The sequence below is a fragment of the Ixodes scapularis genome, unplaced genomic scaffold (genome assembly GCF_016920785.2).
Source record: "Ixodes scapularis isolate PalLabHiFi unplaced genomic scaffold, ASM1692078v2 PGA_scaffold39__5_contigs__length_11793443, whole genome shotgun sequence".
NCBI classification, from domain to species: domain Eukaryota; kingdom Metazoa; phylum Arthropoda; class Arachnida; order Ixodida; family Ixodidae; genus Ixodes; species Ixodes scapularis.
Window position 1 is genome coordinate 8663945 of NW_024609867.1, and position 23852 is coordinate 8687796.

Sequence of the window (23852 nt, forward strand, 5' to 3'; positions counted from 1 at the left end):
TTAAAACTGTGGCACCTGATGGCGACTAATAGAGCCAGCTATCGGCGGAAAATGAACGCTGAGTAATGCGTTGTTCATTTTTGCCGCAAAAAAATAATAGGGGGGGGAGGGGAAGAGAGAGGGAAAGGGGGGAACGTGTTAGTGTTGTACATCGGAAGGTTCTTTCGACTGTGTCGACATTCTAAACATTGCGAAGCCACGATATCAACGGTCCGTTCCCAACCTCCACGGAGCGCCCTATTACGATATAAGGTGCAAGTGCCCACGTGCTTCTTTCCTCTCCAAATTCACGACCTTTGTTGCCCCTGCCCGGTCGTGAACCGCTCCCCAAAAGAGTTTTCCCCAAAATCTGAGACCGCTCCCCAAAAAAGGTTGACGCTAGAGCGAGAGAGCCGCCGGCGGCAACAACTTTGTGTTGGAGGAAAGGGAAAACCGCCTACGCGCAAAAAGAAAAAAAAAAAAAAAGGGAAAAGGTGGGGGCATATCCCGGACGGTTGTCTCATAAATATTCACTCCGCTTCCACTGGCGCGTTCCTTGGTCGGCGTTTTATAAGCGCGGTGCCCCCGCAGCACGCGGCCACGTCGACGTCCCTGAGGCGGGCGAGGCCAGGCTTCCTGGGCAGCTGGTTCGCAATAAAGTGCCGAGTTTGCGTTAATTGGGCAGTCTCGTTAGTGGGCCCCTTTCTGCCTCCCTCGAGCCTCCGGGCGAGAAAGAAATTTTGACGGGAAGCTCGGGTGAGGGGAAAGCCCTGGAAGAGGGGGAAGAAAAAGAGAAGCACGACACGGTGTTTTATTTTTTCTTTCCATGATCGGGTCTAAGAGGAGGCCCAGGTGAGGAAAAGAAGGAAGAGAAAGGAGCTACCGAGAGCGTTTTTGAAGCGAAATGAAAGAAGAAAGAAGAGTGGAGGAAGAGATGAAACAGCAGATGATTGTAGAACCAAGAACTAGAAGGAAGTCTCTACGAAGACTAAAATAAAATAAAGAGAAAATAGTAAAAAAGAGTAAAAAGCTGGAAGTGATAACCTCCCTCGTGGCGTTAATGTGCCAAATGGTGAGCTCTTTGCGGTTCATTTAACCTCAACCTTTCTGGGATCAAATGAAGAATAATAAAGATCAGTATAGTATATTGAGTTCTAAAAAGCATTCGAAGCCATTCCCAAATGACAAGTGTTTTTCAACGCTAGACATGGTTTCTCTTTTTCTGGGACCAGAATTAAGAAAGTAAGAAACCTGCAGTTATATTTCTGTTTTAGCTCCGCGTAACTTGGGGGCTGCGAGTAACACTAGAAAAGAGGCAAAGTCCGTTAAGTAAGCAGAAAACTAAGCTAGCTGAGAGTTGTACATGTTGATAAAAAAAGAAGGACAAAACCAGAAGATACACGACAAGCAAGCTCTAAAAGAAAATTATGCCCAATTTGTCGCAGAGTGAACGCGAAGGCAAACGAAATAGCAGGCGATATGTATTGTAAGAAACACGCCAATCCGATGGTTACAGGTGCTATGGGAGTAGCGTATTAGATACCACACTCTTTTGAGGCCGCACATACGTTGACCGGAAGCGACGCTGCCTGAACAACAAGCTCCGATAAGTATTCCAAAGGAGCGACTGCGGGAGGACACCGGCCGATTCACTCTATAGAGTGCCTGTGCGAACTGTCATTTATTTCCCCCACTATCTGAGTACGACACATGGACAAGGTGACATGCGAAGGGCTTGAGGCATTTCACATTCTTAGAGGGGGAAGAAAACTGTATAAGTGTGGCGTCAGTGGCGTTGTGTAGAAACGAGCTGCAGTTCCTGAAAATTACAATAAAGTCCAGCGCGTGCCCTAGTAAGCAGCTATTACGGGTGGAAGTGGCACGTTTGAAAGAGTTCGTTGCGTGTATTATTTATTCTTTTTTAAAGCAAAAAAAAAAAACGAATAATTGCGAGTAGGCGCTAATGAAAGCATAATGCCATTAGAGAATTGATTCCTTGCCTCATTACAGTCGACCCGCGACTAAAGTCTCTGGAGCCTAAGAAAAAAGCGCCTTTCCCATTTCATGCGTGTTTGCCTGACAAAAGCAAATACGAACGTAAAAGCGACTTAACCTCGCAAGGTGATTGACTGACCGATCTTAATTGCCATGGCAATCGCCATTTTGGTCCCTTCAAATCTTCGAAGCTTCCAAAGGGTCGTTATGGAGAATCGCTATGGCGCACAGTGCTGAACGCGTTCCTCGCAAATATAAGCGTCTTTGCCACTGCGTGTAGAATATACTTATAAATCGTGCTTATCTCCGTAGATCTCTCAAAAGAGTACTGTTTTTCTGGAGTATTTCAAGACAGAGAAATTATTTGCTAATGCCACTAGAAACCCACGCCGCGTGTGCTGGCGGTTCAAAAATGCGCGCTTCTTCTGCTGGTCTGTAAATGAAAAAAATATGGTTGTTAAAAAAAATATAAAGTAGCCTGTCAATAGAAATAGAAATCGGCTTGGAACTTTGGGAAGATGTCATTGCATGAATCAAAATGGCGACCGTCCGGGGTGCTTTGCTCTACACTCCCAGGACCCACTACCTTTAGCCGCGAGGTGAAATTTATATTTCAACAATGTGAGTGGGCTCTACGGGCCAAGGAATAGCATAATTGTCGACGGTTTTGAATCAAAACTAGCCCACTTAATAGTGCCCCTGACGTCGATCCCTCCCCTCTGCACTTACGTCGCACTGCTGACGCCACTGGGGGACAAGATGGTTGCGGAGCCAGCGCAGAGTGATCGACGGCATGGGAGCGCTCCGCCGACCCCGTCTCGGTTCGAAGCAGTCCACGAGGTTGACATTTGTCGGTTGAAAATGCCCACTATAACTATTTTAATCAGGATTCGTTGATTCCTGATAAATGTGTTTACTTCGGCTATATACACATGAGGTGAAAGGAGGGGTTTAGTCAGTTATTAACCCGCCGGATACTCGGCACGAGGAGAAAAACCAAGCACTGGATTCGCTTGGTCGTCTTCATATCTGGGTACACAATACACACTTAGGCCCAGGATAAAAACAAAACGCTTAATTGCAAATTTCCTTGATTAAGAATTGGTCTCATTAAAGCAACAAGCATCTCAGTGTTTCTCTAAGAAGTGCGAGTTTCCTTATTAAGAAATGACTCATTAATGCAACAAGCATCTGAGTGTTGCTCTAAAAAGTGCCTTGTTTGGAGCACTGCTGGCGAAGGGGATATTCTACTCTGCGCGCCGGCGGCCATGGCTCCAACTGTAATGCTGGTAATTCTTAAGAGGAATTAGGTTTCACCTCATAAAGCCTCAAATATAAAAAAAAAACAAAACAACATCGTTCGGCAATTCAATCATGAAGAGCAGAGATTTTCTACTAATGATACATAACCCGTACCAGTAAGAGCTCGACGGTTGTAAAAAGAGACGCCTTATTCGAGTAACAAACGATACAAAAGTACGCAAAATGCATAAAAACACCTTTCGGTTATGAAGATATTTTGTTTTGAACATAAAATATGAAGTGTAAATGTTTCACTTTCGTAACAGATTCTACTCGAAAGCTACCGAAACTAGGAGCGGAGACAACCAGAAACTATTTTTTTCTTCAATTACGGTGCCTTTATGTGTTGAGAGAGGACTTTTTTAGGTAGCAGCTGACGGTTTCATCGTCTTGTTCTTTCTCTGCTTGAAATGGTGTACTCCTAACCTCCATCAGAAATCACACGGAGGAAGGCGATGGTACGAACGATAATGAACTGGGAATAAAGGTTTATTCGACGAACTAATGTCACTAACAAAGAAACACGAAACGTCGAGAAAGCCGGACCGAACGTCGATGGCGGCAGCAGCGAGCAACGCTGCGTCGACGTGACAGCTGGCTAGTGCGTGAGTGAATGACTGCAAAATGGCGCTCAGTTCCTTATCCACTACACTCGGTTTATCGAATATCCGACCTATAAAGTTCGTGTGTGAGCTAAGTCGAGGCTAACTAGGCAAGGACATTCTGGCCCTTCTTATATTTTACTGTCCAAGTAAAAATAAAGACGAATCTCCTAGATGTACGGAGAAGCGTATTTTCTCGGTTATGCTCTCGGAAATAAGTTGCCGGTTGAAAATCAATTTTTCTTGCAGTGTTGTACGTCACTTCAGAAGGGTACACCGGTCACTGTGGTACGCCTACTAATCTCGGTCCTTCGACGCTATACATCACTTAGAATTTGTTACGAGATAGCATACTCCTAGATTTTCATTGCTGGTAGAAACATATAGAAATTATAAGCTACAAAAGTCAGGAACTATACACATCGTACACTGCGCGACATGAGGCGCTCTGTCAAATCTTCAATCTCGTGAACCACGCGCTTTATATCCGACGTGAGAGTTCAAACTATACCCAAGGCCCCTCGTTCCATATGTGTCTCGTAAGTATTTCTGGCATAGTTTCCTAACACTGGGTGGGGATCCTGGCGGTATCATAATCTCTTTGACTCTCTCGTTCACAGATGAATGCAACATATATTTTTATCCCACACAGAGGGTTAGGAGCTCTTCTGGACCTCTCATTTGGATTTAGAAAACTTTTGTTTTTCTATACTCTTTAATATAATATCAATGCGCATTAAAGTTTCAATAATAAAATAATAGTTAGGTGTATAAAAGCATTGTTTCAAGGAGAAATTATACGTGGAAAGTCAAAACCACAAAATCAGTAACAGATAGCTATATTAAGGCACGTACAGTGCCCTATGGCCGCTCTAAAGAACATCCAATGTGAAAAGCCCAACCCAGATTTCAACTGTCTATTCACTGGAATCTGCCTCCAGAAACCGATTATAAACTTCAATCACTGAGCGAGGCACATTTGAATGGATGCTTCTTTCGTGCAGCAACTAGCAGAACACTGCAAGGCATGGCTGTGCATTGAACAATTAAACTCCTAAATATCTCAAACGCTAAGCACCCTTGTACGCAGACCCACTGACAATACGTTTATGAGAATTATGTCACCTATTTTTGTTTTTCTGATGCCTGGTTTACGCGTGGCAATGTTGCACATTGTTCTACCTAAAGGCTCTCTCACATACAATTCATCTGCACAAATAAATAAATGTGACAAAACGCAGGCCATTTGTGATTCACTCGCAACCCCAGAGCGCAAGGATAATATCCCATTGTCAGCCACAAACCAGTCGGTCTTGAGCGCCTGGATGAACTTGTGGTAGATACATTCAGGTTTCCTAAGACACCTGAATCAACCTTCCTAATCGAACTGCCAGAGTCGTGAATATTATTTCTGAAACAATCTAAGATTCTCGTTCAGGTTAATATTTTAACATTCTTGACACCAAGCGATTTCGTCAGCTGCGCAGTAAACTAAACGACCCCAAGCTGCGGGAGTTATGAGTCAATTAAGTGTATCTTGTCGCCGACAAATCCGGCCGTGAGAACAAATCTTAAAGGGGCGGTGCAACGATATTCAATTGGAATGTTTTCACTTTACACTAGCTTACTGGCACTAGTGGGACTCGAGGGTACTCGCACGCAACGCCATTGACCAAGAAACTCCTTCGTTTCGCTGTAATTTCGAGGACAAAACCGAGTGTTTTCATTCAATCTCTCCTTCGCAAAACCTGATGACGTAGCTGGGCGGTTGGAGTACCGCCCTGTGTCGATATTTGAATGCGGCTCATAGATTGGACCCGACCAAGGCGTGGACACTCGATCTGGGTTCGTGATAAAGGATAGCTCGAAACGCATTCGAGTAGTGTCCTGTGTCCAATCGCTGCAATCACGACAACAGCCGAACCATAACAATGTCTGGAATTCAGCGCGTGTCCTGTGCCTTGCCAACCCCAGCGCATGGCTATGATCAACATTGGCGGCTTATAATCGGCTCCAGATCACGTGGCCGCTTGTTCTGGCTGCGAGTTGAGGAGGTGAACTCTGCTCGTTTTTCTTTCCTTTTTTTCTGCGACTTCGACTGCGTGTGGTGAAAAACGAACGGGTATTTTACAGGTCATTAACGTCAGGGATCCGTTCTAAGCGGTATTTGCGCAAAATACAAAAATCGTTGCATCGCCCCTTTCAGACTGAAACACATAATCTAATATGTCATCGAAATATCCAAAAGAGTTTTCAATGTAATTAAAAAAAAACATATATGGCAATGGTATCTACTGCGGATAAATATCAAATAGGACTTTCTAAAAAGCATTATTTTGATTTCTGTACAATAAATACCCACTCACATTTTTTTTAATGGAGGTAAAGTATGTTTGCATTTTTAGATTGCGAGAAAAATATGACTGGTTTCTTTTCACATGCGTTGCCGCGTTTTATGTATATTTTTTATACCTGGGTAGTAATTCAGTTGCAGTAATTGAATTAGTATAGTTTAATTACGCCTAAGTAATTTGTCCTTAAAATTGTTTTCTTCTCTACAAAAGTAATTTAAGTTGTAACTTGAAAAATACCTAATTGATTGTGAAATTTAATTATAGCTACAAATACTTCTTATGACCTTGTCAACTTCAAAATTAATTTCCTATGACAACAATATGCGATCGTGGATTGAGTCTCTGCCTCATGGATCTTTTTCTAAATAGTGGTGCTTTCAAAGCGCCGAGAGTGCGTCAGGGCGCCCGCGGTGGATGCACATCTTAAGAACTGCCGAAGCGACAGCAAAGAAGGACACAGGGGATGCCCCGCACAAAGCGAAAGTGCCTTACATTGTTAGAGGCAGGGAAAATTTCAAAATGATGAAATTTGAATGTGTTCTTTTATTATCTGATTGAAAATCATATCGGCAATTTCCAAAATACTTGAGAATTAAGATTATAATAGATTCCTTCAGTGCATACTAACGCAATTAATCCCGTATGCTGCACCGCCGTAATACGAGTCAACGCGACCTTTGTGTAGTTGCGAAATAAAGCAACTGACATAAGTCATACTCAGGTCATTATTGAAATGAGTGAAACAATGGCACACAATGGAATCAATGCAAAACGCCCATAGTCTACTGCATCATAAACAAACAGATGATGAACTGAGAAATCAATTTTGGTGCGGAAGAATGGCACCATACCAACACCGTCGAAGTCGGAGGTTTTCAAAGTCAAGTAAGTGCGAAGTAGTTGCTTTACTTTCTGAAAGTAATAAATAATTGTCTTTAAAAATTTCATTGCACTAGTAACTATAATTATAATTTAACTACTTCTAGAAGGCATTACTTCTAAGTGTAATAAATCAAAATCCTGAACTAGTTAACCCGAATAAATTTGCGTTCAGAAGCTTTAACAACTTAAAATGCAACCGTCCTATGGTGACTCTCGGAACCCAAGCCCCAAACAGTGAAGTTGCGCGAAAATGAATAGAGGTAAAGCACGAAGTTCTTTACGTCCAACTGATAAAGCTAAACCAGAAAATGCACATCATCTAATCGTTTGGCCTTACATATGAATCGACCGCTTCATCAATATCGGCTCCTGAAGCGGTCTGCGAGAATGCACCGTCCTAGGCTTTTTTACACGCGTGTTTAATAACTCTTTTGAATTTTTCTCTTCGCTCCATTATCACTATTCATCTTTTGCAGAATACTACAAATGGCTTTTTTTTTTCATATAGTCGCTTTTAGCACGCCTCGGAGTTAAGGTTTCGTTTCATGAAAGCATGAACGGGTAAAAGAGAAGGGGACGTTTCACCGATAAAGCCTGCGGAACCCAGACGGGTCTGCGGTTTTTCGACGCGGAGGAGGAGGGGTTGCGGTACCGGGATCATCAATTATCCCCGACGAAACTTCCGCTTGCTGAAAATTATCAGCACCGCAGGTTTTTCCTGGAATTGAACGCTTGCGTAATGGGAGGCGACGCCTTTCACGTGCTTCCTTTTTCTGTTGTTAGTGTTGCTTTTTATGCGTGTTTTTTTATGGAAGAGTTCATCTGTATTAGCGGTATGATAACGTTTGAAATAGTGAAGCGCGCTGTCGATGTCGATCCGATCACTCAGTTTGAAGCACCTGTCGCATCAAGAAGTCAGCGTGAGGCGATTTGTGTGTGAATTACCACGAACGCACACAAACACACAAATTGCGGAGATCAATACCCCGATAATAAAGTAAACCGCATACCTTGAAAGAAATATTACCTTGTTTTGTGTTTTAAGTTAAGGTTGCGCATCGAGTTTGGAGGATCGGTCGACGAGGTTGCCATTTGTATTTAAGCATTGATCAATCCCGCCGCAGTACTTTGTTTGCGCATATAGAGTTTATTTCGTCAAGCCTTTGTATGGGTTTAGTCAATTTCATTTCACTTCAGAGTCCTTGAAGCACGGTCGCAATCCATACGAAGGTGAACGCGTGACAGACGACGGCTCTGTAATGGCAGCGTCATGTAACATCGGCTGCGGCGGATTTCGCGCATTACCTCTCGCACCTTGTGTTTCCTCGAAACACATACGCCGCAACTGCCGTAGTTTCATGGCGTTGCCAGGCGGCGATCATGAGCTCGCCTTCATGTGCATCGCTACTGCACGGGTTACACTGATTATACAAACTATGGTTAAAAAGAGAGAAGACAGAAGCGCTTGTCTCTTCTCTCATTCCTCTTCTCTGTTCCTTTCTATTTGGGCGCAATTTTAACCATGTTCAATCATTACCAACTCGCCCAACTAACAATTTTACTATAAGAAATATACAGTAACCTGACGTTGACTCTGTTCAAAGCGGAAGCACGCGCTCGCACGTATTCATGGAGCTTAATCACAAGTGTAACCGGTCTCGATTATTGTAAAAAAATGTTTAATTTTGGGGTATAATTAATCGCTGCTAGGTTAATTGCATATCGCTTCAAAACCTACAACCACTTTCTTTTGATTATCTTACTTTTCCACAGGGGAATAAGGGAGTATGATCACTGAGCACCCTTCGCACGTGGTGCGAAGGTGCTGCTACCGACTGAAGAGGTTTGATCAGTCTCCTGCTAAACTTTATGAGAGAGATGGCGCTGTACTGTTTGAAATTCATAGAACATATTTCATATCATGCACGTAAAAAAATTACAACCGAGTGTATTCTAACTTAACCTAACCAGTCTAACCTTGCCAAACCAAACTTAACCTACACACTAGAAAAGAGGTTATATTCCGACACCCCTTGTCAGATATAATACACCACAAAACTTCAGTTGAACGTACAGCGCACTGACTTTGAACCGACGGTACCAACTTTCAGGAGTGGCTTGACAACCGAGTTTGACTTAAAATAGCTAATTTAAGTGTGACTGACTACAAAAAAAAGTGATCGGAGTTGTCTTGACCCTACTGGAAATCCTCTGTTTTTTCTATAGCTTTTGATACGTACTTTAGTCGTCTAATATGTTATATCGCACCGGTCCTCAAACCTTTCCTAAAACTTAGGGCCGTCAGTTTTTCGTCGAACTGAAGTTTTGGGGTGCCTTGTATAGAACAAGAAGTGTGAAGTCTACATACTTTTATTAGAGTGTAGCTTAGCCTAACCAAACCCCACCTTTTCAGCGGATACATAGCTGGCCTCGTTTTACGCTGTTTAAATATGAACCACCGATTTGACGAATTGTCATTCGCTTCTCCACCTTATCCATACTCAGGTGATAGTTAAATTAGAATAATTGAAATACGTAATGGAAATTACTTTTTAGGTACTTTATTTTTGTACTTAAGTACTTTTCTCTGCCAGCTCAATTCTAACTATGATTTAATCAGTTTTGAACATCAGATTTCGAGCCATTTTACATTACAATTACTACCACGTTCTTGAAGTTTGGATCACTCTGTATTTCGCTATATCTGTGGTATTCCAGTGCCTTCCGGTGGTCACGCAAGGGGTGGAAAGCTTTTTCCGGTTTGAGTAATTTTTGAATTCGCTTGAAGGGAAATATTTGGGGAACTTTCGTGGGCTCTGCTATGCGATCGATCTTTTGCCATGACAGGCGTGCCCGCCTGCTGCGAGGATATTTTTGTTATTTGCTGTTCACTGCCCATCTTTCTTATTTTTTTTTGTAGATTCCCCACAAGTAAAACACCCAGTCAAAATTGGCCCCTCGCTGACCGGCACAAAGATTTGAAGTCCAGCAACCCCATTCAATGTCCTACCGCACTTCAGCCTACATTTTGCGGTGATACCGTGGCCTACAGATAAGGCTATGGCAATGTGATCTTGACGCATATCATGCCACTTTATTTTTATCATAGCACTCTGTCGCTTTTTTCTGCAAGTATGTACGGCCTCCGGCTTCTCCAACTGGAGAAGGGATTATATTAGCCCATAGTGACCATCCAACAAACACGCGTGAGTTCGTAGCGAAATGTGATATCCACCAATTGCGAAAATTTTGGCACATCAAAAGATAAATAGAATAAATTGTATTTGTGTTGTCCGTCCGTTTTTTCTCCGCTTCTAAGTTACCGCGTTACTATTTCTTTAGCCTGATAACCAGCTCCAGTTTTACATTCCCGTATTTTTGATTGCACAGACCACATATATTCTTCAATCATAATTATTAGTAAGGTGATTGTATTTTTTCACCGTAATTTTTTTGTTGAAATTTGTGTACATTTGTGAGCAGGTAATTCATGTAGCAGTCTACGAAATTCCAACCGAGGACACCACGAACCAACAACAAGAAACGAAAAACATCTACCAATTCCGAGCAGAGGAGTTAGGATAGGAAACCTTCGACGCTAAACCGAAATCTGTCTTACAAGGCACGGCATATTCTCCGTAATTGTATTGCGGCGCTGGTACTCTCAAGGCCGGGATTCTAAAACTTCGTCTAGCGATCGGTACAGAGTGCTCCTTCCAAAAGTACTTAATTTTTTTTTTTTTTTTTTAGCGGGATAGCATTTTTGTTTGAATTTCAATTTGCTTTTTGCGCATGCTTTTTCTCAACGCGTCCAAAATAATGACGCTGCATCGCTCAACTTATTTTATGTCTCCTCGTGAAAACCACGTGTTCCGCCCGGATCCGCCTTCTCGTTGTATGAACCCGCGTATCGCGGCAGCTCTGAAGTTCGGATAACGATCTCGGGGGGATCGAGGCAGCTCCGCTGACGTTACTGAAAGCAACGCGCTTAAGCGTATCAGTCAATAAAGACCTCTTCTACAGGTTTATTTTGTATTTCTGCACACGTTTCCTCCACGGGGATGTCTAGGCAGGTATCGGATCGACGAGGCGGTAGCCACGAAAGCAGCAAGATACGAAGTAGGTTTGACAAGGCGCAGTCTTCGGGTAACGAAGGAAGACAGAACCTACGGGAAGCCAATGTTGGGCATACATTAAACACGAGTTCAGAGTCAGCTCTCGGCTGAGGCCCAATTGGTGAGAAAGCGAGTTCTAGAGCAGAATGCAAATGCAATCCTCGTGTAACTAAGCTGCGTCCCTCGTTGGCCTCGTCAAAGGCGCAATCCCAAACACGCCTCAGACAGCGTCTAAGACGTGCTTGTGTGACCATAGCCTCCTATATACTGATAGAGCCTGGCAGATTGCCACGAGATATGGCCGCCAAAACGGAAAAGGTGGAGCGGCAGACAACGGATGAGAGGAGAGCCACGTGACTGGCGCCCCGTTGCGGCCAGACGCCGAAACACACTTGTCCCGAGCGAACAAGTGTGTTTCGTGTCCTTGCCGCTGCAAAAGTTGTGCACTGACGTCCAGGTTTCCCGAGAAAAAGCTTTTTGATGCCCTGTGCTACCAGACTCTCGCGCACCAAATTTGCGACCGGGCACTGTATGGCTCCATCGTCGAACTGCCAGGCTTTGCGAATACAGAGGAGGCTATGGTATGACGGTCACTTTGGCCACCGAAAAAGTTATTGTGGACGTGTTCGAAATTGTTCAAAAAGGAAGTGGCGTTGAAGTACGGTTTATAAAATTTAGTGTTTACCGAGTGCTCGTTAAAAAGTTGTTTAAGCGTGACGTATGCGTTTATGAAAACGAAGTAGGAAGCAGCCTGTGCCGAGAACCCGATAAATTTTGCCTATTCGTCTATTCGTAAGGCAACATAGGGAAGAGCCAAGTAGGAACATATTTTTACATACTTACACGGGTTATGGAACTTGTCCCGAAAAGGTAGCTACTATATTCCGAAGCTATTTTAGCGATTAATATTCATCGGGCTTTCTCCAGAACGCGAATTCTGTAGGTAGCAATGTTTCTAATCACACTTTCTCATTTCGACTAAGTTAATATTGATGAAATCTTAGAGGCAATGAAAAAATTAAAACCAAAGCGATTTTTTGGAGCATATTTAATACCTAGTTTTATTGTTAAGAGCAATGCTGATATCGTTGCCCCTTTACTAAAACATGCATTCAATATTTCAATTAAAAAAAAGTGTTTTTCCAAGTCTATTGAAAAAGTATGTTGTACCAGTACACAAAGCTGGTGACGTGTCTAAGGCAGGGAACTACCGCCATGTATCGTTACTAAGTACTTTCTCAAAAGTTTTTGAAATATTGATCTACACCCGTGTTTAGTTTCACTTCTTTTGGAAACCGAGCGCCGTTCAACATGCAACTATTTGTAAGAGGTCGCTCGGTTGAGGTTCAGCAGTGAACCTTTGATTACTACTCAATGTATGCACTGTGCAGTTCGTTGTTGCGCGAGGGCAAGTCGATATTGTTTGTTTAGATTTATCTAAGGCTTTTCATAAGATAAACCACAAATTGCTTCTAAATAAACTTGCCTTATATGGTGTGTCGTCACTACTTTTATTGTGGTTCAGTAGTTATCGGAATGACCGTCAGAGAAACGTACGTGTCTTGAAGAGCTTATCAGACATTTTTGTACCAACCTCGGGTGTGCTTCAATGGTCAAACCTGGGGCCGCTTCTTTTTCTTGTATTTATTAGTGATATTGAATATTGTGTAAGAAATCCTCAGTTGCTCTTATTTCCAGACGGTATCAAGCTTTATATAAGAGTTCAGTCGACGAATAATTGTGTTATTTCGCGAGGGACGTTGCCCGCACCTCAGGGTTTTGTTTTGATAACTTATTACTGGTCATTCCAGATAAAACAAAGAATTCTAACGATCTGTAGAAAATGTGAAGTAATTTCTATCTATCCAACGAGGTCAAACGAATCGTGACTTAGGTGTTTATTTTTACAGCTACCTTAATTTTTCATACCACGTTACCCAAATCGTTTCCTTTTCTTCTCGAATGCTAGGAATCATATCACGCCTGACGCGTGATGCTTTTTAATCCTCTGTGTCCTTCGCTTGTTTCGTTCTTTGGTTTGTGTTACGCTCAAGTTTTTTAGTGCTGTTTGAAATTCGCTGACGGTGACTGATGCAGCAAGAATCGAAAACGTTTAGAGACGATTTTTTTGCATTGTGTATGAGATATTTTCAGAGATGCTTGTTTAACTATTAATACAATCTTAATGAGCTTTTCTTACGCGCCTTGTCGAAAAGAAGGGCTACTGGTGACCTTCTATTCTTAGATAAAGCGATTCATGGAGGTGTAGATATTAATTTGTCGTCATCATTACAATTTCATGTGCCCGCTCGTTTTTCTAGATGTTCACGCATTTTTTACTCATCTATTGAAGCAAAATTCTCACCATTAATAAGAATGCGGAACTGTTTGCATCACCTGTCTCGTCATGTTGACGTATTTTCATAGTTATCTGTTTTTAAAAGGGAGCTTGAGTTGCAAGTTTTTGGCTCTTAGTCTGCATGGCATTCTCGTCGAATGTGATTATTAACCTGGACTGTGTGTTTCATTTAGATTTATGTGCCACCATATTCTGACGGGCTGGTTTTTTGGGGCATCAAAGATATAAAACATTATTCCGTATCATTATCATCATCATCATCACCATCGTCACCGTCATCATCATCATAATAATCACCACAGTTATGTTCGAAGCAAACTTGCTTCCAACATGGTTAAGACCAGTCCGCACATAATTTTGTCATCGTCGACATCATATATGGCTCATGTATGAGCCATATATTAAGCTTAAGCTGATGTCGAAAATTCTGTTCTACGTCTTCGCTATCTAGGAGGTACGTGAATAGGCGGAACACTTCTCCAACTTGGCCGAGCATCGAGTACTAGGTCACCGATGCATTGCGGCTGATTCGGGGCTGCGATCGTCTCAACCCGCGTCTCCTCTCGGACCTCTCCCCGCAGGTCCTCCCAGAGCGCCGTACAACTGCACGCTAAGCAACCAGACGGAGGAGGCCTTCCTGGCCGAGTGTCGCGAAGACCACAGCGGCGGCCTGCGCCAGCGGTACAACCTGGAGGTGCACGACATCTCGTGCCACCGGCTGCTGGCCAACCTGACGGCGGACCGGCCGGCCTTCTGGGTACAGGGTGTGCCGGCGGGCCTCAACTACGTACTCGTGCTGTACGCTGCCAACGAGATGGGCCGCTCCCAGCCCGTGCTCCTCAGGGCCGAGGCCGCGGACCGCTACTGGGACGGCGCCCGACACGGTACACCTCCATTCCGTGCTTACATCACGCTGATACGCAGTCGCGCCTCTCGATGGAATACGACTCATAGAGTTCATATACTAATCTAAACTCCAATTAACATGGAGTCACGCCACAGACGACGCAACCATTCGATGAAGCCAATGGAGCGACGCCGAATGTGCCCAGTCTATGCGCTGGCCATCTTCGCCCCTTTGCCATCCCAAACTAAGCCAATGACGCGAACTGAGTTCGCCGTGATATTGAGGTTCTTTCTGCTATACTTTGTTTGAGCTTAGGTCCGAGCGCGACCTATGTTATGAGCCGAAGGGGCATTCATACAGTGCAAAAAACGCAGCGTCATGGCCTGCTCTCTGCACTTTATAGAACATTCCGGCAGAGGAGCACGCACAGAGAAACGGCGAATACCGGCTGGTCCTACCAACTGCAGAAAGCACGCCATGGACGTTGTGCCTCTTTCGCTGCTTGATTGGCCCTTCGGCTCATAACATAGGCCGTGCTAGGACCTAAGCCGAAACGAAGTACAGTGTTTGATTTAGCTGGGGACAGCAAACGCATGAAGACGTCGAGTGCCACGAGGATGGGTGCTACGTGATTGGCTCCATGAGATCGCAGCGTGGGTTCCGACCGGACTTAGCGCGAAACGGAGTTAACAACAAAAGGTCCACCAATTTCCCATGTCGTTCTGCCGTTTCGCCATGGCGAGGCAAGGCGGAAATCGATAAATTTGTCGGGAAACGTTCATGTTAAACTTGACGGAAAGATTTTCCGCTGGATTTCAAGGTAAAATATTCCGTTATGTTGGGCGAGAAACATTTCCGCTAAACTTTGGCAGGAACATTTTCACGCCACATTTATCCGGTTAATCCCATAATGCAATGCCCGCAGCCAGGAGTGATGTCACATGTTACACACGTGGCTGCGCGCGTGGCGTTATGGGATTTTCCGATTCCACCGACTCCGACACCGGATTTTTTTGCAACTCAAGCTCCTAAACGCTATCGCGTTAAAAATGACAGCAACATTTAACTTCAAAGTTCTATGACGCATGAAATGCAGTGTTTAGAAAGCCATCATTTTAATTTTTTTAGCGGACTATACTGTCTTGTATTATATAGGTCACGTCACGTCGTCTAACGAGCCTCAATTTTCCCTCTAAATTTAGAGGGGGAACTACATTATAGTTTACGTGACGCCAAGTTGCGTGGCGGCGATTTCTCCACCAAATTTGTTGGGGAAACGGGGTCACGTGACATCAAGTCACGCGAAATCAATTTTCAAGCCAGATTTATCGGGAAAACTGAATTGGTGTAAGCTCATGTGACGTCAATTTTTTCCGCTAAATTTAGCGAGAAACCGAATTTGTCTCTAGGTTCCTTGACGTCAGTTCACGTGACATCAAATTTAACGCTATATTTTGCTGGGAAACTGGATTGGTGTATAGGTCACGTGACGTCGGGACATGTGGCATGAAATTTCCCGCCAAATCTAGCGGAGAAAGAGAATACGTGTATAGATTGTGTGCGGTCAATTGTTTTGCTAAATTTAACGGGGAAACTGAATTACTTCGTAGTTACCGTGACGCCAATCACGAGACATCAAATTTTACTCTAAACTAAGCGGGAAAACTGGATTCGCGCTTAGATCAGGTGACATCAATTTATCTAATAAATTAATTGGGAAATACATGGACGAACAGTCTGACAGCTAGCGGGACCAAATTAATTTCAACAATTGTCCGGCGTATAGAAAAGCCAGCTAAGATTTACGGTGCTTAGTGTAAAGGCATTTGATTAAAATTACCTTCATTCTGCAGTTAGTATGGAAATCCAGAGGTTCCAAATCACGAAATGCCCGTTTTGACCCAACCCCTCGAACTCAGTTTTGTCCGTCTTTTCGGACGTGCATTATCGCCGAATGTAGCGGGAAAATTGATAAAAATATAGGTTTTTCATTCGCTCAAACAACTGTGTAATATCTTCTAATCAAATTTAAACGGTCGCTTCTTGAAAACCTCATTTTATGCACTTTAGGACTTCAAACATAAAGGTGGCTGTCGTTTTCTTTTTTTTTTCTAGTTGCTTGAAGCTGGCATTGACATGTATGTTTTAAAAATTAAATTGCGCTGAAAAGTAAAAAAAAAAAAAAATTTGACTAAAAAAATTAATCTGGTTGGTTAAGTAGCATTGCACGGAACAGACTATACCGCCACATTGTGTTTTTCCTTGAACGTATTAATTGGACTATATGTTGAGCGTGAGCACCCATCTGTTTTGTCGCACACTGCAACATAGGAATGACCATTTCTCTGTTTTCGCTGCAGGAACAAAGTAGTTTTTTGCAGAATTTCGCCATCTGAAGGACTGGCTTGCAATCCCCCATGGAGCGTTCATTGCGCTGATTATGATGAGTTTTGTTACCAACCTCTCTTTCGTTCTTTAATGCGTATGCTCATTATGACCCCTTATCTGAGGGAGACTACCAACGACTATTTTTGTTGACAAAGGATATACCAATAGGAAGCAAACACTTATATTGTTTTTAATTTGTAATTGTTTTTGTACCTCAGGTGCTGAATGGGGCGGGTGTGAGCAGGGCAACTCCTTGGTGGTCATTCTGGTGGCTGTCACACTCTCCACCGTCTTCCTTCTCCTTCTGCTCGTAGTCGTGGCTCGGTGTCGCAGCAAGAAGAGGTTAAAGGCAAACTCAGGTAAGACATCTACCCGCTTTCCCCACAAAAGTCCCGAATGTTTTTGCGCTTGTTTATCACGTAGTAATTTTATTACCACATTAGACAGCAAGTTTTGATTCGTACAATAAAAGCGAATCGGCTCACTGCATTTGGATATCCGCCCTAAACGCAATCTCATAAGTAACCGCATCAGTTTTATTCTCATTTCCTTTGTAACGTTCGTGATGGTGGAGGTGCTACGCTGGCCGTATAGGCATTTAATTGTGCATGGGTGTGTATTTTTTTCTAACACTCCAGATACCGTGTGCAGCGTAGGAAGCCAAGGCCATGAGCTTATTGGTCACTTAGTATCCTAGTAACGCGAATCAACCGATCAGCGTATTTTCTTTCTTTCTTTGTCTCACTGCCGTGTTTGAGAGTAGTACTCTTAACATCCTAGAAATCTCCTTTCCCTTTCCTCTGCTTGCATTATTTATGTTCTTTTAGTAACTTTTTTAATGCTTATTTGGGATATAGCCAGGGTAATAAAAATCTAAAATTGCACTTTAAGTCAACCCGAAGTTTTTAGGATGCCAAGACATATTCTTTCCCTGGTCTTTGTTGCACATGTCGGATGCATTTTCATAGATTAATCTTCTTTTAAAATGTTTTATAGTATCGCAAGTATTTCTTCACGTGTTCTTGATGCTTTGGCTGGAAATATCTGTCTCTGCTAGGGGAGTAGATAACATTACCGAGGTTCTTGATTGTCTGTGGCGTAGAAGCTGTTCCGACAGGCGATGAAAATGCGCTCCCCTGGGAGAAACATCAACAACCGGAGGCGCGCTCTGGACGTATATTAAAAGCCCACCTTTCCTAAAAACAAAAAGAAAAATTATTTAAATATATTTTTAGGTGCACCAACCCATGACATTAAGCGTGCTTCATATATGTCTTGTGTGTCTTTCTTTTTTCCTTCCAGGAGATAAAATAGTGCAGAACGGCAAAACGTAAGTGCTTTTCTCTGTATTGCATGTTTTAAAACAAGCCTATTCAGTATACATATAAAATTTCCAGACATTTTATTATCGTTTTCCTTTTTTTAAGACACTGAATATGTAAAAAAATATTCTATCTGGACAACGTTGTCGACGGCAGCGCAAGTTAAGATACAAATAAAAAGCGATAACCAATCCAGTAAAAACAAATTCTAATTAAACTTGAAATATTATGCCTTTCTGGCACATTCTAATAAGATCCGTTGCACATCGTCAAATTATGATATGTTAGTTTTTATAAATACAATAGGCAAATTTTGATCCGCGATATTCGATGGCGATATTAGGCTGACTAGGGTTCGCCATTGGGAATTTAAGACAAAAAAGTGCCGAAAGTGCGTGCCCGATGAGACACTAAAGTTTACCTCATCATTTCTACAAACACGTGGCCCTTAGATAACACGACGCTGACGTTACATTTTGGTTGAAAATTCTTCCGAATTTTAAGTCGTACTTGGGTATCTATTTTGGTTAAATCCATAAAGCTTTCAGAGAATACCGCTGAGCAGCATATGCATTTTTGCTAAATGACTAAAATATACCTAGAAGCGTGTGCGATGGCAGTTCCGTGTGCTGGCGTATGCTGTAGTTACTAAAAAAAAGTAAAAAAAAAAAAATTTCACTTCGAGACCTTGTTCTTCAAACTCGGTAATCCTTTTGAGAAAAAAAATATTCGTTACCGAAAACCCCAGTACAAACTAGATTATCGAACAGAAAATCGAATTAAATTTTTTTGCTGGAAACCTGATATCCCGTTTGCAGACAATTGTTTTCAAACTAGATTTCATGTTTCCAGCAAGATATCCTGTTAGATTTTCTGTTCCATAATATAGCTTATAATTTTTGTTTGTTTTTCCGGTAGGGTTGAACAACATCGTAATTTACTCTTTTTTTTTTTCAAAACAAATTTGTGTTCTTGTGTGGTGTCGGACGAGACTTTTTACAAGTGGAACCTCCTCAAACTTGGCCAAACGTGCAAACGTTTCTCTAAGCAGACAAACCTAAAGTTCTACGGAAGTTTGCAACATCTTTTGTGCCAAACGTTTTGCTGATGAGGGACGCCTTGCTCCTTGAGCCCACTTCGTCGCGCACGTGCGGCGAAACTGTCGCCGCTAGACGCGCATCGGCTTGTTTGAAACATCACGCGATATCAGAACTTTTAAACCGGAGTCACACTGCGAATACATCATACAAATGACAGTGTGAATATACTGTCTGAGGAGTGCTTCCTCCTCTTGTCGCACTGACCAAGCAAAAACTGTGTTTAGACATGTTCTAATCATACATGTATGCATGAAGCACTCATGCCTTGAACATGCTTTAGGGGCGTCCTCAGATAATTTTGTCATCGTAAATGCAGTGAACACAATGTATTTTGGATGATGCACGAGCAGTGTGACAAGTTTACAAAATTCCATGCGCGAAAAGTACTGTACCCAAAAACTGGTTTTATGATCCCGTTAAGCTCAGTGCGTTTAAGTGTGGTTATGACTCTTTGGACGCTCTGTGGACCGTATACATCTGACAGAAGCGCGTGTCTTGCGACCGCTCTGACCTTCGCGTGTAGTTAAACGGAAGCAGAAAACAAAAACGAACGTCACGAATGGAAGACTGAAGGGCAGAGTCGGAGAGGCAGTCTGACATATCGCTCACCACCAGGCAATTTGAATAATATTGATTCCATCTGGGTATATCAGAATTTTGATTAATTTAGCTATGGAGTTTCATACTAAATCGAGCAGACTGGTACACGGTGCGGCACTGTTAGTACAAACAAACATTGATAAGTTTGATTTCTTTTTAATTAGCACTTTTGGTTGCTTGATGACAAATCAAACTGGTCATCATTTGTTCGCTCCAACAGTGTCGCGCTGTAAAACTGAGCGGATGCCATAAAACTTTCGGTCGTGGAAATTGCCTATTGAGGGCAGCAGCCTCTGCGGAAAATGTGGGCTCTTATCCATACTCTAAGTGAAATTAAAAAAAAACGGCAATGTCGCGTTCGCTTCAACAGGGTGGCGCAATGTGCGCTATTTAGGAGAGTACAAACTACATTCAATATGCGTTCTGAGTTATTTTCAATCTTGGGAAAGTAATTTTAAAAGATGAAATTATTTATGTTCTCGAAAAATTGGCACGACATCCTGTCAGAACGCAGACATTGTGCAGTCTTATGCTCACGTATTTTTTCCCCAACATTTTTATGTTGGAAACAGACGCATACATGGTATATATAAATATATTTTATCAAAAAAAGGGATCGACATCATGGATTCCGAAATAAAAACTGCGTGCAGGTCATCCCGTCGTCACTGTAGTATCCAACGGAGTGTAGAAATGGTACCAACAGCATTCTTAAAACAAAACAAAAAAAAAACTGTTTGCTTCGCAGCTTTAAGAACACTGGTAATAATTTGGGACGGTACTGGTTTGCAGTATCTCCTGACAGTAAAAATAGCACCAACAGCATTCTTTAACATGCATTAAACGGCTTGAATTGCAGCTTATATGAACCCTGCTATTGATTTGGACGGGACTGATTGGAAGTATTCACCGAGAGTAATTTTATGAAACGCAATAACACGTCGAAATTTTTTGTTCAAGTAGCTCCCAACATTTTAGAAGTTGTCGTTTAGTCGGAAGTCTAAAAACATTAAGAAAATACTCCCACTATTGTGAAGTTTTGCGCTTATTACGAACGTACAAATGACATTCAAGGTGTGTTTTGAGTTATTTTTTATTCTTGAGAAATTAATTTTGAAACATGAAATTATTCAAGTTCGCCAAAAATTCGCATGACATCATGAGAACTGTAGTTTTAGCTCAAAAGTTTCCAAAGCAGCGCAAAGCTCAGCATCTTTATTGTGTTCGAATGTGTAAGCCCATATGCATGGCTCAGTGGAAAGCAAAGAGCTTCCATCCCTGCAGTTAGTATATCGCTCTCCGTCTACCACCATAGGTAGGGGCAAAGTACCTGGCGAATCGGCTGCAGATTATGCTAGATGTCACCTCTACAAAATCTGATACACATTGTCGGCTCGTTGCTAAGCCTTCATCCTTCAGAGCTCAACCATGGTTGCCTATTAGAGCTTTAGCTCCGAATTCTCCAAAGGAGCGCAAAACTCGACATCGTTAATGTATTCGAATGCGTAAGCCCATATGCATGGCTCAGCGGAAAGCAGAAACCTTCCGTCCCTGCAATTAATACATCGCTCTCTGTCTACCGCCCTCTTCTACCCGCGGCGTTGTTTTTGTGTCGCATCTGTAGTTTGGCCCCAACTTGCAATACACAAAGTTTCGTCGAAATTGCGAGCTAACCACACTTATCGTGTCAGACTCATCGAGGTATTAGGCGGTGGAAAAATTTAGCCGTATGCGTTAAGTCTTTATATGCATCGCTTTTTGTTCGCTTTCCGCTCACTGAAGAACACGACAAAAGAGCTCAAGTACACACCTAATCTTCAGAGCCGTATATCGGGAGTGTTTGGCCAATGCGCGACACAGCGTTGACCAATCAACATACGTCAATGTCACAATTTTGGAAAAAACGTTTAAAGCGTAAAGTAGGAGTGTTCGATTTCGCAGCAGCAATGATCGCAACTACGCAGTCTGCTCTGGCTTGAAACGAGCATTTCTTTATTATACCGTTGAATATGGACATGAGGAAAACCTCACGCGCGCCAAGTTTTCAGTCACCAGTAGTTACACCTTTTTACACTAGCGACGCTGAAAGGGCTTAAGTTAGTCGAATCGCATTTTTAGAGCTCACGACCACCGCTAAGGACTGTTTCACGGCCCGTGGTTGGCCACGAGATCATCGCCTGTTCAAACCAATGAATGGCCAAACTCTCCCAATATACGGCTCTGCTGATCTCGACACTCCACCGTCTCCTTTCGCAGGATAAATTCACTTCGTTGTGGAAAGCATCACCGTGGCAACAAAGAGTCTTCTTTATGAGCGAGCGCGCGGACGCAGCGTCGGAAGCCAGCAACGGTAGACACCATATTCCGAATGCTGTCCGCTAAATTACACGCAGCAACGCTAGCCGAAGTAGGACAAACAGTTGCGGTGGTCGACACAAAGAACAAGACGTGGCCGCCTGGAGAACTCTCAACAGCACATACGGGGCTTGATGCAGTGTGGTCTGTTTTAAAGCCCAGCTTAAAGTTCAGGCTAGCGTTGCCGCTAGCTTTGGTAGAATACGGCATTCGCCAATGGGTACGGCCGTAGCTGGCCCGAAAAGCGGCGTTCGCGTATGCGTCAATCAATATTCGGTGACCAGAGCAAACATACTTTATCGTGCGAAGAAAGACAGCGGCGTGGCGACATGAGATGGCTGCTTGCGCCCTTCCACAGTGTTTTCAATGAGTGGAATGGGAGTAAAAATTAAAGAAATAGGCATTTAACGCGGATGGGTAATTTTTTTCCACTGCCAAATATTTTGATGAGCCAGCCCTATTGAAAAACCATGTTTTGGGGCCATCCGCCGGCACTTTTATTTCACTCGAAAATATAAATTACTTTTCTGCCTGTTTCGTGCTGCTTTTCATACTTTTAAATTGTATGTGATACTTAATAAAGAGGAACCTTTCCAAAAAATGAACATAGTAGCCCTCAAAAAAAATTATTTGGCTTTTAAAAATGCATTATGATGGCTCTGACTTGTTACAAAGCTCATACATGCTAAGTCACTCGCATTTGGCTTTCAACGGCACGTGGCAACACCGTAGGTCAAGTCGTTTTTTCCGCGTCGTCTGATTGAATTATGATGCTCTAATGGTTCGCAACTTTATATTATACTGCCCAAGCCCCGATAGGGCCAGAGACCTAAAAAAATGCCCCTAGCTCTAATGCAGTTGCAAGATATCTTAGTGAGGTTGAACAATTATAAAATATTTTTTTTAATCAAGTACGCGTTCCCAAAGAAAAAAGTGAGAATGTTACTTGCCTGCCGGAGGTATTATGTTGGCAAACACAAGTGTGCCAACAGCACCCACAATCACTCTCCATTGCTGTTTTATACTTCCCTGGCAGATCTCCGCGCACCTGCGACGGCTCGGTGACCCTGACCACGTTCAACTGCGTCGACGGGGAGGAGCTTCGTCCCACCGTCCTGGACACTTCCCCGACAAAGCCACCCTTCCACGCGGACTACATCACCGACGTCAACAACCATACTCCGGCTTTTTGGCGCCAGAAGATCGTGGACTTCTGATATCCGGACGTGCTCCCGACGAGCAGCGCGATGGCCATGACCACCTTCGGCGACGGCGCCGGGGCAATGTCTTGAGGAGCGGGACCCTCACCCAACCTGTCGCAGGGTCTCTCTCACGGTGGCCCAGGACGAAGTGATCTCGCGACGAAGAGCCTCTGTGTCACAGTGCCGTGACAAAGTGTCGTCCTAAGAGTGTTCGAGACAATAGCTGCCAATACTAGATGTACCGGCGTTCTCAACCGACATGGTTCGAGATGAAGGCTGGGAAGAAGTGTGCGAGCCGGATTTCTTTCAGGTGGTGTGACTAGCAGGACCAAGTGCATTCGTGCAATTTCAAACGATTCATGCGACCACGGAAGTTTACGCGGTTGCTCGTTTTGGCGTCTCTCACGAACGTCATCCCCTGAGACGTGTATCATGTCAATGATCAACAAA

The 23852-nt window shown here is 43.2% G+C and overlaps 1 protein-coding gene across 1 annotated transcript in view; it reads left to right on the forward strand.

Annotated features, from left to right (window-relative positions):
* The window catches only part of LOC8033695 (synaptogenesis protein syg-2), a 40312-nt gene extending 16895 nt beyond the window's left edge, over window positions 1–23417 (forward strand). The window contains exons 5-8 of the mRNA XM_040213038.2: window positions 14170–14472; window positions 17042–17182; window positions 18126–18153; window positions 23237–23417. Coding sequence (XP_040068972.2) covers window positions 14170–14472; window positions 17042–17182; window positions 18126–18153; window positions 23237–23417 — 653 coding nt within the window. The remainder of the gene's footprint in view (window positions 1–14169; window positions 14473–17041; window positions 17183–18125; window positions 18154–23236) is intronic.
* Window positions 23418–23852: the final 435 nt, after the last annotated feature.